At 40.5% G+C, this 16,625-nt stretch overlaps 1 protein-coding gene across 1 annotated transcript; it reads right to left on the reverse strand.

Annotated features, from left to right (window-relative positions):
- Positions 1-4,608: 4,608 nt before the first annotated feature.
- LOC117412997 (ras GTPase-activating protein-binding protein 1-like) lies at positions 4,609-11,456 on the reverse strand. The gene is made up of 12 exons (XM_058996397.1): positions 11,194-11,456; positions 9,005-9,111; positions 8,698-8,779; positions 8,426-8,599; positions 8,243-8,333; positions 8,018-8,105; positions 7,656-7,854; positions 7,270-7,371; positions 6,534-6,645; positions 6,236-6,361; positions 5,958-6,067; positions 4,609-5,613 (listed from the first exon to the last, which is right to left on the reverse strand). The coding sequence occupies exons 2-12, from the start codon at positions 9,097-9,099 to the stop codon at positions 5,377-5,379; spliced, it is 1,416 nt and encodes a 471-aa protein (XP_058852380.1). The 5' UTR covers positions 9,100-9,111; positions 11,194-11,456; the 3' UTR covers positions 4,609-5,376.
- Between the last annotated feature and the right edge of the window lie 5,169 nt (positions 11,457-16,625).

Below are 16,625 nucleotides of genomic sequence, written 5' to 3' on the forward strand. Positions count from 1 at the left end.
ACTAATGTTAGATGTTTAATATATTAATACAGTTGAACTGACGTTGTGGGAGAATAAGTGGTTATCTACATGAGTAGGGCTTTTGCAAGAGTGGATCTGGAAATGGGGAGAGTCCTATTAATGAGTATTACTTCTTCAGGCACAATAGCAAGAAGCATGTCTGTGTGTGTTTGCTTTGACTTCTTTTGGGAAATGAACTGCAAGAGGGAAACGATAACCTGCAGAAAGCTTGGAAACTGAACTGACTTTAATTAAATGTCCTTCCAATAAGGACAGCTATAGAAAGAAACAGCTGGGAGTCACGGTAGACTGGTCTGGAGAACAACAAAAAGAAAATGATGTTTTGAGGTTTCTGTATATTTAAAAAAAAAAAGAAAGAAAGAAAAAACATTTTTTATTTTTGCACAGATTGGTGTGGCCTTTATTTTGCTTCTATAATGTTGGCACAAAGTGTGGATTATTAATTGATTTCCTTTACTTGTCAAGTGTAACACCACCAAATACATTGGGTCCTTGGGTACTGGCAAATATATACTTCATTTTTATTTTTAATTATAAACCTAAAATAAAAAAAATAAAAAAAATCATATTTTGCATGAATATAATATAGATATATATAACAATGGCAGATATTTTTTGGCTTGTAAAAAAAAATAAAAAGTGTGCAATTTGAGGAAAGAAGGAATGTATAATTTCTGCTTTAACTGTATATAACACATATTTATTGAATTATGTCATAATACTAATTCTAATTGAAATTAAAAGTTTTCTTTAAAAAATTTTAGTCTGAGCCTTGTTTCTGGTGCTCAGTCATTTGTATTAGGTAATGTGTCAGGTTCTAATCCTTCTTATAAGTGGAATTGTCATTAGCTGGAATGTGTTCCCTTTTTTTACAAGGACTGTATAGAAAAATTTCCAGAACTAAGCAATTGCTAGATTTTAAAATACTGGCTGCAACTGTTTGGGTAATAGCACTGCATCGAGTTTATGGACTCACCAAAATACCATCATCTCCGTTCCAATGGATTCTTCTTTAAATATACAACTGCAAGAGAATGGGACATAGCCCAAGAGGCACAATAACCATATGACCCCAGTGAAATGAATGATCCATTTGAACTACAGTGCTCCTATTCCACTAAACCAGCCTCCTTTCTTTTCGGAGGACATCAAGTTGTGGTGGGTGAGAAGGACAAAGCTTAATGAAGGATCGTGGAGAAATGTCACCATCTCAGCCTTGCCTGAGCAAGCTTCAGCCTAATAAGAATCAATGTCTGGCTGGGCTAGCTGGGCCTCTACCATTGATCCACCTGTCTGTCTGTGTGAGTGCAGCAGTAATAATATCATTCCTAATGGCAGTGGATATTAAACCAGCTGTTTAAACCTCATATAGTAGATCAAAAAAGCATCCAGGGAAATGCTATGGTGAAGATCAACTATACAAATAGTGTTATAAATTGATAAGAGGGTCTGTATTAATGATCTTAACAGTGCCAGATAATACTGCATGTCAAAAAGCCTGGCCCTGATTACAAATGATGGGAAAAATTACTGTAGTTACAGTTCAGTAGTTAAATTACCATAGTTAAACTGCAAAAAAAAATAACCTCAAACTACTTTACACTATTGTAACTAAATACACACAATGAACATGTTTATCTTTCACAGGGGCTTAATATTTGAACTTTATGCTTCAGGCTCTGAAGTCATCCCACAGGAATGAGGGAAGTAATCCTCAATCCTACAGTTGACTAATGATATTAGGATACCGCGACTCATTTTACAGAGTGGAGCTGTAACGTGTTACTCTAAGTGTCCAGCAGTCTTCTTGGGCAGGGAGTACTTGCTTATGTCCAGCAGCTCAGCTTGACTGCCCAAACGGAAAATCATCTCACTTTATAGGTTTGGGACATCTAAAGCCCCAGCATCCCCTCTAGCCTTGCTCCTTCCTGTTTTCATAAAACATTTTGAATGTCGGCTCACTGCAGCATCCTGTTTCGGTATCAGGAGGCTGGATCAGTCCTCACTCTCATTTCCATTCAGTGGCAGCGCCCTCCACCAGACAGCTTTCCAGCTGTAGACGTGGATTATGAAGCACGGAAGACGGGGTGTACCCAATTGGATTGATGTGTGACCTGAGACGGCAGCATACGAGGCTCCCCTTCTGTGAGAGACAAAGCTTCTGCACCCGTTTCTTTGATAACCTCCAGTTAACAGTTAAGTTTCTCCGTGCCAGAAAATGCAAAAGCCCTAGAACAGCAAAACAGAACAAAGAAAACCCCACTGCTGCTAGCCCTGCAGGTTGCAGAGTGAGGAAACAACAGGAGAGACCGGGTAGGAATCAAAATGAGGAGCTGGGTTGAGAGGGTGCCAGTGGCATAGCGATGTGCAGTTTGACAAATAGCATCAATTTTGCACAAATTCTTCATTTAGAGAAGAAAGCCCTCTCTCTCAGCTTCTCCAGCTGAGGGTGAGTATGTTAACAATGTTATTGCCAATTAAAGTAAAAATCACAAGTGCCAGGGGTTAGCAATACAGAACACTTTTTTTTTTTTTTTTTTTTTTTTTTTTTTAATTAAACTCTGTTTTGTTGTAAGCAAGCCAGCATAATGGGAAAATCTTGCACCTGATTGCATCTAAAAGGCTGGCAAATATCCATACCAGATGAACAATGAAACATCACAAAGGGGATGGGGAACTGTTTGGCACCACCTTAGCTAATTCATTTCTTTAATGTATGTGCCTGCCAGCTCAGCTAACTGCTCAGGTATTTGATCATTTACAGTGCAGGTGTGATGGAATTGTGCTGTCCTCAGTAGAACTTGCTGTGTCAGGTGATCTATCTTGAATTCTACACATCTTTCCATTAGATTGTACAGTGTGTGTGCTGCAAAGGTGGCTCATAGCAGAAGCCTGAAACTGTGTTAATCATTGTAAAACACTGCAGTGAAACACAGGGGATCGTTTGCCTTACAGAATTTTAAACCTGTGCAACGGCAGCCGCTAATTACTTATGAACAGATTGCGCTTTCCTTTTTTCATCATAGCCAGATAATACAGACTTCTCCCATCAGCAAAGCAATACTAATGTAATTACACTACTGCCTACGAACAAAGACGTATTGTAAATGATTCCCTAATATAAATCAAGATCTATACTCGCATCCCTTTTTCAAATTGAACAACATGGGGCTACCACCTATTTACCACTTCATGACCTAAGCAGGTATGGAAAGATACAAATATTTCCAACATTACAACAAAGGTGATCTTCAGAACAACTTACTAGAACCATGACTTATTAATAGGAATGTTGTCACAGAATGTATACTATATTTACAAGACTGGGGAGAGGGGCTTTGTATACATAAACACTGTCCACAAGACTGTAGCCATTTCAATGCCATTCACTAGAATCGAAGCCCTAATATTAGTTGCAGTCTGGTGCATTTACTGATGCACAAATGCTTTCACAGTCATAATTAGGATGCATCTATTTTTAAAGCATTTGTAAATTTAAAGTGATGTTCGGTTAATAAAACCTTTGTCTCGGGCTCATTACTGCCAAAAAATCAGTCCATAACGTCTGCTGCTGGTTATTATTGAACAAACGCATGCTGAAGTTCTGCATTTCACTCTTTAATTGGAAGCATCAGCTCAATCCTTTTACTGTCAGCTTGATTTCAGTACAACAGACCCGAGCACAGCAACATGTGGGGTGCCACAGCACTTGTGGGATGTTTCTTCTGTAAACCTTTTGCCTATTTTTGAAGCGGGGTCAACCCATCAATGAAACAAAAAGAAATGAGGGGCAATAAAACGTTTTACTCCCATCCATGCAGCAGAAAAGATTAATACAAACTTGAATAACCAGAGATATAAACTATCCAAAAGTTTTAGGAGAAAACCTACCCCCACTGACGTCAGAAAACACATTCCCCATTTGCAGGAGAACAGATTTATTGTCCATCCAAAGACAGCTGAAAGACTTTATTAATTAGGCGCTGCTGTTACCAGCTAGACGGCTGCAAGTATCAGAATAGCAAAATCAATTTCAATCACCACCCCCCCAGGGACTTACTGTTCTGCACAGGACTGACGTGTACACTATAGGCACAGGCACAGGCACAGGCACATTATGGGCCAGGTTTCCTAAACATTTTTCCAGGACAATTGTCACATCCCCTGATTAAGCCAAGATACCCAATAGAAAGATAATAAATAAATATATATATATATATTAAAAAACAAAAAACAAAAAAAAACACAACAAAACACACACACACAACCATACCTGCTATATTCTTATGAAGTACAGGATAAATATTTAAGTACTGTACCGACATTGCTGCTGACCTTTCTTGCACAGAAACTCCTTCACATTCACGTTGCCAGAAAGACCCAAGAGCAACGGCAATACCTGGGCATTGCTGAAATTGCTTGGTATCTGCTGTGTGAAGTTAATGGATTGCAAAGCAGCTGCAGGATGACTTCCTCTGGACTGGGGATGACCATGTTGGAGGCCTACTAAATATTTCAAATTGGCAGCTCCATTAAATGTTTAAGCACATCACAGAAGACCTAACAAGAACACATTACACAAAAGGGTATTGATAAAGCAAATCTACACTTTATTTTGTACAACTTTGCAAAGACTGGAATGAGATAAATAGAAGGCACAACAATTTGTTTTTACAATACAAAATAAAAGCCATCTCCCTTTTGAAATCTTTTTGAAACCTGTTTTATTTAATCCAGAACACAATTTAAAAAAAAATATCCCACCATTGAACTAGGTCTACAGAAAGTGGTTAAAAAGAGCAGGAGATCTGATAGAGTCCACACAATATATATATATTCTTTTTACTCAGAGGGATTACAAATTTTCCTGGTGCGAGTGCAGTGCAGAAGGACCCATCCAAATGTTGAGTAGGAATACTCTTCAGCTCCAACAGATTTCACAACCCTTGCGAGACAACCATGATTAAACCAAGAGTTCATTCCAAAACGGTGCTAAGATTTAGTGGCTCCTCAGCAATTAAAAATGTCCAATTTTAAAAGCCAATAGCTTTCAGCAATGATCTAGGATTGAGTAGTAAAGACACGTTCCTTTAAGAAACAGGGAGAGCACACTAAAACCAGTCTCTGGATTTTTTTTTCTTTCAATTCAAGTAGCACTGTTACAAAAAAAAAGTTCTGGACTCTACTAAAATAAAAATATGGACAGTAAAATGGAGAAACAAATAAATGCTGTTCTTAAAACAGAAACCAGAACAAGCCCAAAGCTGAAAAGAAATAAATCACGAGATCACATGAACTGGAAACCAGCTGTGCCGCTGTTATGACAAACAGGCCTGCAGTCGTGGCACTTTATCTTCACTGGCGAGGTCCCATGTAGCGGCCTTCGCTAGGTCCAGCACCCCGTCCCGCGCCAAAGCTGGGTTTCTGTGACATCACCCCGCCTCGGGATGGGGGCCCCCTGACTCCTCCACTAAACTTGTCACGTGGACCTCCAGGCCCCCTGGGTCGAATATCCCGCCGGTCACCTTCCCGCGCAGCGCGAGTTTTCTTCTCTTCAACATTCAGGCGCACGTCTCCTCGGAATTTGATAGGCTGCAATATGATAAATTTCTTTGTTACATTTTCAATTCCCACCCAAATACACATTTTAGAACACAGATGTACCCCCAATAGCATGCTCAACTGATTTACAGCAAGCAGTTTCCAAATCGAGGTCAAGATTAAACATGTTTAAAGAAGACAGCTTCACTTATTTTCCTTAATCTTAAAAGACCTGAGGCAAGGGAATTTATTACAGGCGATTTCTACAGGAGAGGGAGTTTAGGAGGTCCCATTTAGATATACTGTAATAGATGCAATTCTAAAAACCCACTATAAAAAATAGCTTTGTTTTGGCTATTAAACCAGTTTCTTTGCTTTAAAAGCAGTTGCCATACCTTGTTGGCGAGAATCTTTTGCACAGGCTCAGGATCATCAAACACCACAAATCCAAAGTTGGGCAGCTTGCCCCCACTGTTGATTCGCAGTTCTACCACATTACCATAACCTGCAAAATAAAATAAAAAAATACAAAAAAATTACAGGCTACCACTGTTGGGGAATGCAAATGACAAAGTTAAAATGAAAAGGTCAGAGAGAGACAGTGGATGGAAAAGCAAACTGCATTTAAAAAAAAAAAAAAAAAAAAAAAAAGCGGCCACATGCTTTAACTGACCTTCAAAGAACTCCTTCAGCTCTGCCTTGTCAACATCATGGGGTAGGTTTCCCACAAAGAGCTGATGACTGTCTGGATACCTCACCACACGACGCACTTCTACTTCACCCTGTTCACCTTCCCGAACTAAACACACAAGAATAAGTCAGCCAACAAACAAAACCACGGAAAGGAGACAGGATTTCAACCCATGTTTCCCTTGTAGAACTAAATGAGTAGCAAATTTCCAATGTTGGCACAACTAAGTTCGTGCAACACGGACACCTAATTAAGTGTCAAAGAGACATGCAATAGATACCTGGTCGTGGAGCCCTGTGGATTGGAGCTCCCGGCCTCTGCTCCCTTACCCTCTGGTCTCTCTGGGGTCGTTGTGCTGTAGTTTGCGTTTCGGGTTTTGACTCCACTCTTGGCTGAAAAGGACAATTAAAATGTCTATCACACTTTGCTTATAACCACCAAGAGAGTTACCCACAATGTCTGTAGCAATTCAGAAAAAAAAAAAAAACACACACTTAAATATACAGCCTACAATAGCCAATTTGCAATGGGTCCCTAGATGCAGAGTTTTGTTGTTTTAATAAACAAAATCAACTGAAAGCAGTCCAGAAAATAGTCCTGACTAATATTTAAAGTACCGTAATTCTAATATTAAGAATGATAGTGGTTAGCACCTTCTCCATACCTGGTCATTGTCTACAAAGAAGGTGCAACATGAGTAGAGCTGCACGAGCAGATTCTTTACATTGAGTTCTCCAAGCAAGCAACACAAATCGCAGAAACAGCATCTTGAATTTGTGCTGCATGCCACTCTCCATAGAGGCCAAGAGCAGACAGCTTTGTAGAGAACAAATACCAAAAATAAAAAATCAGCTGTTTCCTCTATTGTTGCAACTGGAATGGCAAATTGGCTCAAATCAAAACCTTTGACATTAGCCTGTCTGCCATCTGCTTGCTGTGAAGTGCTTAATCAAAAGCGTGCAGCTCTACTGAGGAGATTGTGCAAAACGCTACATTCGGAGGAGGCAAATCCTTACCTGTGCCACAGGAGCTTTGACTACATGAGGTGGAATTCCAGAGACTGGGGCCACCCCACTAGGGGGAAGATTCTTACTGGTGACAGATGCCCATGAGAACACCTAAAGAAATGGATGCAGATTAGAACAGAAATACATCACAGGACTAGTCCTGCATCAAAAAAAAATAAAAAAGGACATCTGTGAGCTTTAATATCTTGAGCTGGAGATTCACATTAAGCTTCAGGATGTTAAAACAGTTTAAGGTTTCATTTCATGTTCAGGACAGATTGACTATACGAGAATGCTTTCTTATACAATAGATTGACAGCGCCTCAGCTATATGCAGTGCATTTGTTAAATTCTTAACACTGGACTAATCAATGGAGAGCAGAGCCATCTCTTACCCTGGAGTCCTCTTGTATAGTAGGTGCAGGATCTGCAGGCGTTGGGGAAGGACACTTCTCAACATGCTCCAATACACAGGGCTCCTCCGCCACTCCAGGTTCTGGTTTCAGTTCGACAATAAGTTCTGGCTCAGGTTCGGGTTCTGGTTCTGGTTCCGGCGTCACAAGCTGTTCCTCCAAATGCTCTTCCAATTCGTGACTGAAAGATCATTATTCCAATTAGTACCGACGAAGGAACACTGCGTTTATAAAGCATTCCTTACAAGATCTGCTTGGAATTACATTTGATACATTTTTGCTCAGGTACTTAATGTCTGTTAAAGTGCCACCACGCCCCTAACTATTTATACAGTAGTAATCACCTGGCAGGCTGCTCATAGTATGCGTCGTCCTGGACTACGTCTGGGGAGTGTGGTCTGTCTTCTGGCTCCTCTACTTCCTCTTCTGACTCTGAAACACAACAGACAACATTAAGGCCAACCATTTATGCCCTTAAAACAGTTGTCCTATGAATCTGCAATGATGCATCTCGCTTTCCATACAAGTGAAACAGCAAGCTTTCAAACAGTACAGCCAGGGGCTCTTACCCTCAGGAAGTTCAGTGTCTGAATCCCCAAAGACTTCATCCTGGTAGCGGAAAATGTCATTGTGAACGTAGAACTTGTTTGCAACAGTACCCTAAAGAAAAAGGATAAAAGTTACACCCAACAAAATAAATAAACAAATAAAAGCCTTGAACATCCTTTGTCCATCATAAAGCTACCCCTTACCTCAGGTGCCAGCACAAAAGTTTGCATGAACCTTCTCATGGGCTGCATGTTGTTGGAAAGCTCTCCCATCACTTGAACCACAACCCCATCATTCAGAGAGGCATGGGCATCCACATGGCGGATCTTTGTGTGGCAATCTCGGAAGCTCAAGGACATCACCTTCTTGTGAATTTCCTAAAAACACACATATTAGATGAAGTGGATCAATAAAATATTTTTTTTTTAAAAAAAGGAGTTTGGGAACAGTTTGACTCAACACTGTATATACTTACGGCTTGTCCATGAACAGCCTCAGCAGGTTTTCCACTGCTGTCCAGACCACCATGGACATAAGAGGAATTCTTCCCATAAAACCTGCAAAACAATTAACAGCAACTGTTTTTGTTTTATTTTTACACACACAAAAGCAGTAGCTATAAATATTAAACAAGAACATTTAAATCTAAAACTCCAGCCCAAAGGTCTGTGCAGCTCTTGCTTCAGACTGTTTAACAAGAGCTATAGGTTTGCTAGTTTTGAAAAGCAGAAAAAAGCTCCAGAGTTTCATTTTCCACAACAAACGTGGAAAAGGTGCATTACCTGTGCAGGTAGTCTGGTGCCTGGTTCAGTAGGGTGTAGTACTGTCTGACAAACTCCCGCCCAACCAGCAGGGCACTTGGCTTCTCCATCACCATTTCTTTGGACAGCTGGAAAAAAACTAAAAATATTTAATAACCAAGTTCACATCTGGTTGCTGCCAAAAGGTAAAAACATAAAGCACACAGAAATTGATCTCTATCTATATACACACACAGACCTTACAGTACGCTGATTTTATTTTAAGCTATAACAATTTCACAAATGTGGATTGCAATATAGTTCTGCAGCTGCTGGTGTAACTCTGCTCAGCAGTCTCACTCTAAACTGCACAGGCTGTAAACAGGGGTTACAAAAGGTCCAAAATGTAATCAGATTTCCAAGGAAATAAATGTGGAAACCCAAGAACCAAATAAAAATTGACAGTTTAATCCACAATGTAATTTTTTATATATATAAATTTCTTTTAGCTGGTCTGCATATTTTAAACCCAGAATTCTGGTTCCTCTTTGCACTCTTTCTAGAGCAGCAATATGTATTTTTGCAATGTAGCAGCACAAGGGGCAGCAACTGGATTAGACTGGCTGGAAACTCCACCTGCTGGGGTGAGCCCTGGCCATCAGCTCTCAATTAATGCACACAAATCTCGTCCCTGATCCGTGACAAATGAGGCTGGCTTAAAAAAATAAAATAAAAACACCCCCACCCACCAAACAACTCTCAAGTGCACAAACTAATCTTATACCTAAAAGCAGGGTTTAACCGCAGACGTATAGATCAGAACACAATATGAATCCATCCACCCCTTTGCATGAATCAAGGGCCCTAATATAGTATTATCAATACCAGGCACAGAAATAGAGCAACTACTTCAACCAAATACTGGACATCAATACCACCCACTGGGAAACAGGCAGGAGGTGGGGTGGGGAAATGTACTGAAGGGAATTATGAAATCAAAAATGGGTTTAAGGCTAAACATGAAGCTTTAATCCTACTTCAACGTATAACGTTTTATTTCAAGACCAGTAAGACTAACCCCGAGGTTCGTATCCACTGACTTGCAAAAATAAAACCTCAATTGTAATGTACATCGTGATGACGTCAAAGTAAAGTAATGCGCAATACGTGTGATCAGGGTTTCCCTAGACAAACAGCCCTCTACTGCGCAGCCGCATCAACTACAGTGTCACACGGTAGTATGATAAAGCATTAGAAACGCACCTTAAATCTGAAGGAATCTGACTGCAGCGGTAGCAGCAAATGAACGAGATTCTCCCATGTCTAATTTTACCATGAGAACAAAAAAATAAAACCACAAGAGGTTCAAACAGTTCGGTATTTTTTTTTTTTTTGGTCATACTCTTTTGGCCAGTACTAGTAAACAAAGGACACAAGGAGATGAAACAAAACACATGGCTTTCAACAAAACCTTCGATAGCTAACCATGCATTCAGAGGACTGCGGTATTTAATTACCTTATGGTTAAAAATAGGCGCACTACAAACAACATCTGTCGGTCTTGCATATAATTCAATGAAGGCCGACAGGTTTAGCCACCCCCCGCGTAACCCGTTCCTGTACAGCAAACCAAATGGACTGTACTAACCCCACATTCAATTGTGTTAACTGCACGGTAACTGTACGACACATTACCACGTATGTTAATAGACATATCTTCAGTGCAAACCAGCCTTATATAGTCGTATTAAAACAGCCATGCCAACTGTTCGGTCAGGTGTAGCTGAGACACCACGTCCCCATCCAAGCTAGGCCTTGCTAAAAATGGAAGTAGATCAATGAGCCAAGTAAGAGGTCATGCATTGTTTAAGTGGTGGCATTTGTAGAAAAATAAAAAGCTCCTCGCAAAAGGAGCTGAATTGTGCCAAAATTAGTCTTAAACAGTATATCTAATCGTTAACATGTCACATTCGTAAGACACACACATCCGTTTTATTAATCATGACATTACTACACCCCCTTTTCGTTCATTTTAAATTTGACCTAAACGCGTATAATCTAAATTACAAAGATAAAGGTAGTCAAAAGTAAGTAGAATTGTCCGCTCGATCGCAAGAACACTTTATGATATTATAAGTAAAATTCATTTCATAATTCCCATGCACCAAATCCTTACAAAGAGGTTAGCTAACATAAATTAAATATATGCATGTACATTTAATTGATCTTACCTGTGGATTAAACGTGTGTTACGGGTTTAATAATGTTTTATTAATAATACGATTAACCAACAGCAGTTAGCCAAACGCCTTGCCTATCCAGCAACTTCACAGCGTGCTCTTACCGGCTCGTTCATATAATGGAGAGACAACCTAAATGAAAGGTCCTGGTCTCCAATCAGTAGACAACCACCAACAGTTTAGGACCAATCACACAGGTCACATTCAACCGACAAGCACTAGTAGCCAATCGGTGTACCTATTCCCCCGATGATCCTAACTATTGGCTAACCTCGCTCAGAAGAACGCGGTATTTTATCTGAGATGGACGGCCTCTCAGCCAATCAGCACTTCTTAATATAAAAACCCGTGATGTCATAATTTCATTGGCATTCCAGAGAACAAATCTCAGCACGCTTTGATGTGGGCGGATTTACGCTGTGTGATGAGACGCTCTTCAGACCAGTGAGCGCCCGATCCCCCTGCTGGGTAGTTGTGGTGAGGAGGCGGTCTCAGTTTCATGTTTGATTGATCCGCCAGTGAGCCCCTGTGGAACACTCTGGGAAACCCTTTAAAGAGCTGGGCGGGACTCTCTATGTTAGGTGACCCTGCCGACCAGTTAGAACAGAGGGCTCAGTCTGACAGGGCCAGTCAAGTCGAACTTTTAAAGTGACAGGAATTCATTTTTTTGTATGTACAAATTACACCGTGTAACAATTTTAGGACCAATCACACAATCACACCAATTTTTTTTTTGTTCATGGGTAGTAAGTGTTATTTCCTAATTGCTTATGTCTCAAAAGTATAGAAAATGGCTATTATTCCCCACAAACTTTGCTTTTGTGACCAGGACAGTGATATTTAGAAATTTACCTATTTTCCAGAACATTCCAGATAGATTCAGTGCTGAGTAAACTTGGAGTAACTTCTAGAACTTTCTAGAACTTTCCAGTAATATAAATAGTAGTATAAATATCAGGGGCCTTAAGCCCACCAGTTCAGTTTAGTTCCAGCTGCCTAAGTTGATACATATCTGCATTTTTCTGAGATGGCATCAAGGTCATAGGAGACTTCAAAATGGTGGCATTCCTGATGGGTCTCCAAGGCGGTTTTACCAAGTTTCCCTGCTATCTTTGCCTTTGGGACAGCAGGGACACCAAGGTGCACTACCACAGGCGGGACTGGCCACAGCGGACCGAGTTCTCTGTGGGGAGGAACAACGTCAAGTGAGAGCCACTGGTGGACCCCCGGAAGGTGCTGATGCCACCACTGCACATCAAATTGGGCCTTATGAAACAATTTGTCAGAGCTCTAGATAAGGAGTTGGCAGCCTTCAAGTACCTTCAAGACTTCTTCCCTAAGCTGTCTGAGGCAAAGGTCAAAGCCGGTGTCTTCGTTGGACCACAGATAAAGAAGATCCTGGAGTGCAATGAATTCCCCAAGAAGCTCACTAGTAAGGAGAAAGCGGCTTGGAACAGCTTTGTCGCAGTGGTTCGGGGCTTCCTGGGCAATCACAAGGCCGAAAACTATGTGGAGCTGGTTGAGACTCTGGTGAAGAACTACGGCACAATGGGCTGTAGGATGTCTCTCAAAGTCCATATCCTTGATGCTCATCTTGATAAATTCAAGGAGAACATGGGAGCGTACTCGGAGGAGCAAGGCGAGCGCTTCCACCAGGATATACTGGACTTTGAATGCCGCTACCAAGGACAGTATAACGAGACTACATTTGGGGGCTGATTCGTGAAAGTGATTTACAGTATAATCGTAAATCTCGAAAAACTACTCACTTCTAAATCTTTTGTAGTCATTTTTGTATTACTTTAGTATAAATAAATGTTAATTTGGATTCATATGTTGTTTTTTTCTGAACGAAAAGACACAAATTCGTTTTCTCATTGGAAATAGGTAAATTTCAAAATATCACTGTCCTGGTCACAAAAGCAAAGTTTGTGGGGAATAATAGCCATTTTCTATACTTTTGAGACATAAGCAATTAGGAAATAACACTTACTACCCAGAAACAAAAATTGTGTTACATATTATTATTATTATTATTATTATTATTATTATTATTATTATTATTATTATTATTATCGTAAATATTAACAGTTTAGAACTGTATTGCCTGCTGAAAATGGCAATACAAAGTTTACAAAAATAAAAAAATAGACCTAGAATTCTTTGGAATCTAAGTCCAGAACATCAGCATTTATTTATTTTTTGTTTGTGTTTTGTTATCTTAGCCAGTCCCAGCTCAGTGGTAACTGCTAGCGATATCAGTATTCGCCGCCACTATACTCCAAACTCACCAGTTCTTTAAAAAGGACTCACCCTCCCACCCAACAGACAGACCTAGCCATCACATCACCAAGCAAGTACAGCCTAACCCTAGTAGCAGCACTAATGACATCAGAAAAGTATCTCTTCTGGGCTAACCAACTACACACACAGCCTTCAACAGCTCTGTGGGGTGCAGCTGTGTAAGTCAGTTATCCTTCATACCTTCTGGTGCCTTGATTACTGCAATGCACTGTTCACCCTTCTACCCTCACATATCCCGACCTCGCCGGACTGTTTCTGATTGCCTAGAAGCTGCCCTGGTCCCTGAAGCCCATTAGCTAAAACAATAGATACAATATTATGTACTGAACGTTCTCAGTTTCACTTGAAGCAATCAGACATTGTCTGACGCATTTGCTAAACCACTTTTTGGAGAGGACTGTACAGATGGGTTTATTACAATTCATCTTCAGGAAAAACAAAAGGGAGAAATGTATCATTTGTAAGTGATACTGTCACATCTGACCTGAAGTACAGGGATGTTTGTGAATCTGGCGCTTTGATTGCGATTGTCCACCAGAGGGAACTCTCCATCTTTTTCTGATCGCATTCCCCGCCCTGAAACTGCACACCCTGCATCCCAGAACACCAGCTGACGCAGTAGGGTTATTCACTAGACTCCCCTGTCTTATATCTCTGGGGACCTGGGTTTGAATCACTGAAAATGAGTTTGGTAATGTCACCCTAGCCTTCAATATTCCACATGGCCACATCACAAAATCACTGCATACAGAAATGGCAAGTTGAACGGGACACAAATGTGACCCCTTTTTGTAGATACTAGATGCCTGCCACTGCATCACTCTGTTATAACCCAGAGTGCAAGCAGAAAAAAAAGATGTTATTATATTTTCAAGCAGTGGCCGAGACAGAGATTCCCTGCACAGCTTTAAAGACCTGAACAGCCCCGGGCCTCTGTGGAGCAGAGTTGTTGCTGTGGTTTAATGGTGTGTCCGCTGGGGCTAGATTGAAAAAAACAAACAAACTCCTTTCACACTGGACTTCCCTCCCTTTGAGATATTTACAAACTATTTTGAAAACCACAGGGGACACTGTGCCTTTAAATGAGCCGTTTGTTATCCAGCCCAGCTCCACACTGCCTTTGTGTCTGCAACTCAACTTTCCCATGACTTCACTCACCTCAAGAGGGGGGCATTTTCACTGAGGCCACCATTCTGCAATGGGGCTGGATATTCACTGCTTTAAAGTGGTACAGTATGGACACCTGATACCAAACAGGGGATCCATCTTCCAACCAATGACAGTGCTTTTGAACCCTGACAGTATTAAACAGTGTCCGTCCTCAACATTGACGACATTAAGAACGACTTATAGTTGAAACGTTTGTCATTGAATTTATTAAGCTCCTTTTACTCTATATTTAACACTACCAACTTCCTAATATTTCGGTATGTTTAATATACCTTTGTCAAGGGAAAATGTGCTTGAAAACAAACAGTGGAGGTACTTATAGGCTTTTAATGCCATGGTAACGACACACTTATTTCTGTTTAATGTGCTTGTGATGTCATTTACTACATAGTTATATATGAAATGTTTAGCAGTTATGGAGGGTTCAGTATCATTTAGTGTGGCTTGTGTCTTGAATGTGGAAGTGTGGAGGATTGCAGACTGTCAAGCCGATGGAATGATCTCTTTATATGGCTCCAAAGGGAACACACAGAATGCCTACGCTACTCACACGCCCGGATTGGTGCAGCTTACATGTTTTGCTTACTTTGATCTCACTGCGTCAGTTGCAGGGATAGCTCTCCTCTCTCTGGGTGGGGCTGCTGCTGCTGCTGCTGCTTGTTTTCCTGGCTCAGCCTCTTGTGGTGTCAGATTCCTGGCTGGGAGTATCAGGCTGTGAGGGTGCAGCTGGTAACTGGGTCTCACAGTCTTCACAGTAGGCTAAACTCTTGGGATTGCTTTGCTGTGCCTGTAAACTACCGGCTGTAATTGTGCTGGTACTAGACTGGACTCTAATGGAAGTGTTCAGTGCTTGCACTTATTGTTATGCCATTTAGTCTTGAAGATGTCAAGCACATCATGGTAAATGCTGGCTATAATCAAACTGTATTAAACTTGAGAATAATAAAAGAAACAAAATTGTTCCGACAGTGAGAAAAACAGTCAAAACGTTTGTCATGATTTTTTTTTTATTTATTTCCAAATTTACCACTAAGTTCTGGATATAGTCAAACAGCATAACTGATACTGTAGGTGCTTGAGGCATAATAACACATAGGGAAGCTCAGTAGGAACACTGTACAGAATGGTAAAACTATGGTGAAGCCTATTATTTAGGCAAAAGTAATGGGATTCTGACTTCTTAGTGGTCTTTTTTTTTCTTCAGGACATCAGTTTAGGATGACCACTGATTTCCTTTTACTTTTTTATCATAAAAATGTAAGACAAAGAGTCCATTCCCATGTGTGGGCTCTGATGGGTGGAAAGCGATGTAAATTGATACCAGCCATCTTCAAAGGCTTGTCTCCTGAAATCAACCAGGCCCCAAGGATAGAAAAAAAACCCATCATCATTTTGGTTCTTTCAAGTTTCTTTGTCAGTTGATATGTATCCACACGCCAATGGAAATGTGATTACATTTTTGACAGAGAGCACATGAAAGCAGAGGTAAAGCGATTACATTCATTAGATGATATCGGCAGTGGGAGTTGTATTTGTGCTTCTTGGTTGTTTGTCAGTATTTGGCTTGAGCTGGAAAGATCTTGCCTTCCTCCTCTGTCTTTATGAGGGAACAGCTTACTAGGCTTGCTTTGTCTGAACTGTTTAACCTACCAGTTGTTTTTATAGAAGAACCTTATAACCAGTGCCAATCATCTGCTACTTAATCAAATTAAACGGGGGGGGGGGGGGGGGGGAGAGAGATTTTGAGAGTTTACAAAATGTAATTAAACCAGACCGTGTTGGAATATACTCAGAATTCATGTATTCTCCTCCAGACAAGAAGTGACTTTGGCAAAACAATGCAAGCCGTATTGCCATGGAAACTGCTCGGTGACAATTCAGCCTTTTATACTTTGCATCAATAGTATCACTCATTACAATTCTTAGTTTGTTGTGAGGGAGTGCTGAAA

The sequence above is a fragment of the Acipenser ruthenus genome, chromosome 22 (assembly GCF_902713425.1).
Source record: "Acipenser ruthenus chromosome 22, fAciRut3.2 maternal haplotype, whole genome shotgun sequence".
In the NCBI taxonomy this organism is placed as follows: domain Eukaryota; kingdom Metazoa; phylum Chordata; class Actinopteri; order Acipenseriformes; family Acipenseridae; genus Acipenser; species Acipenser ruthenus.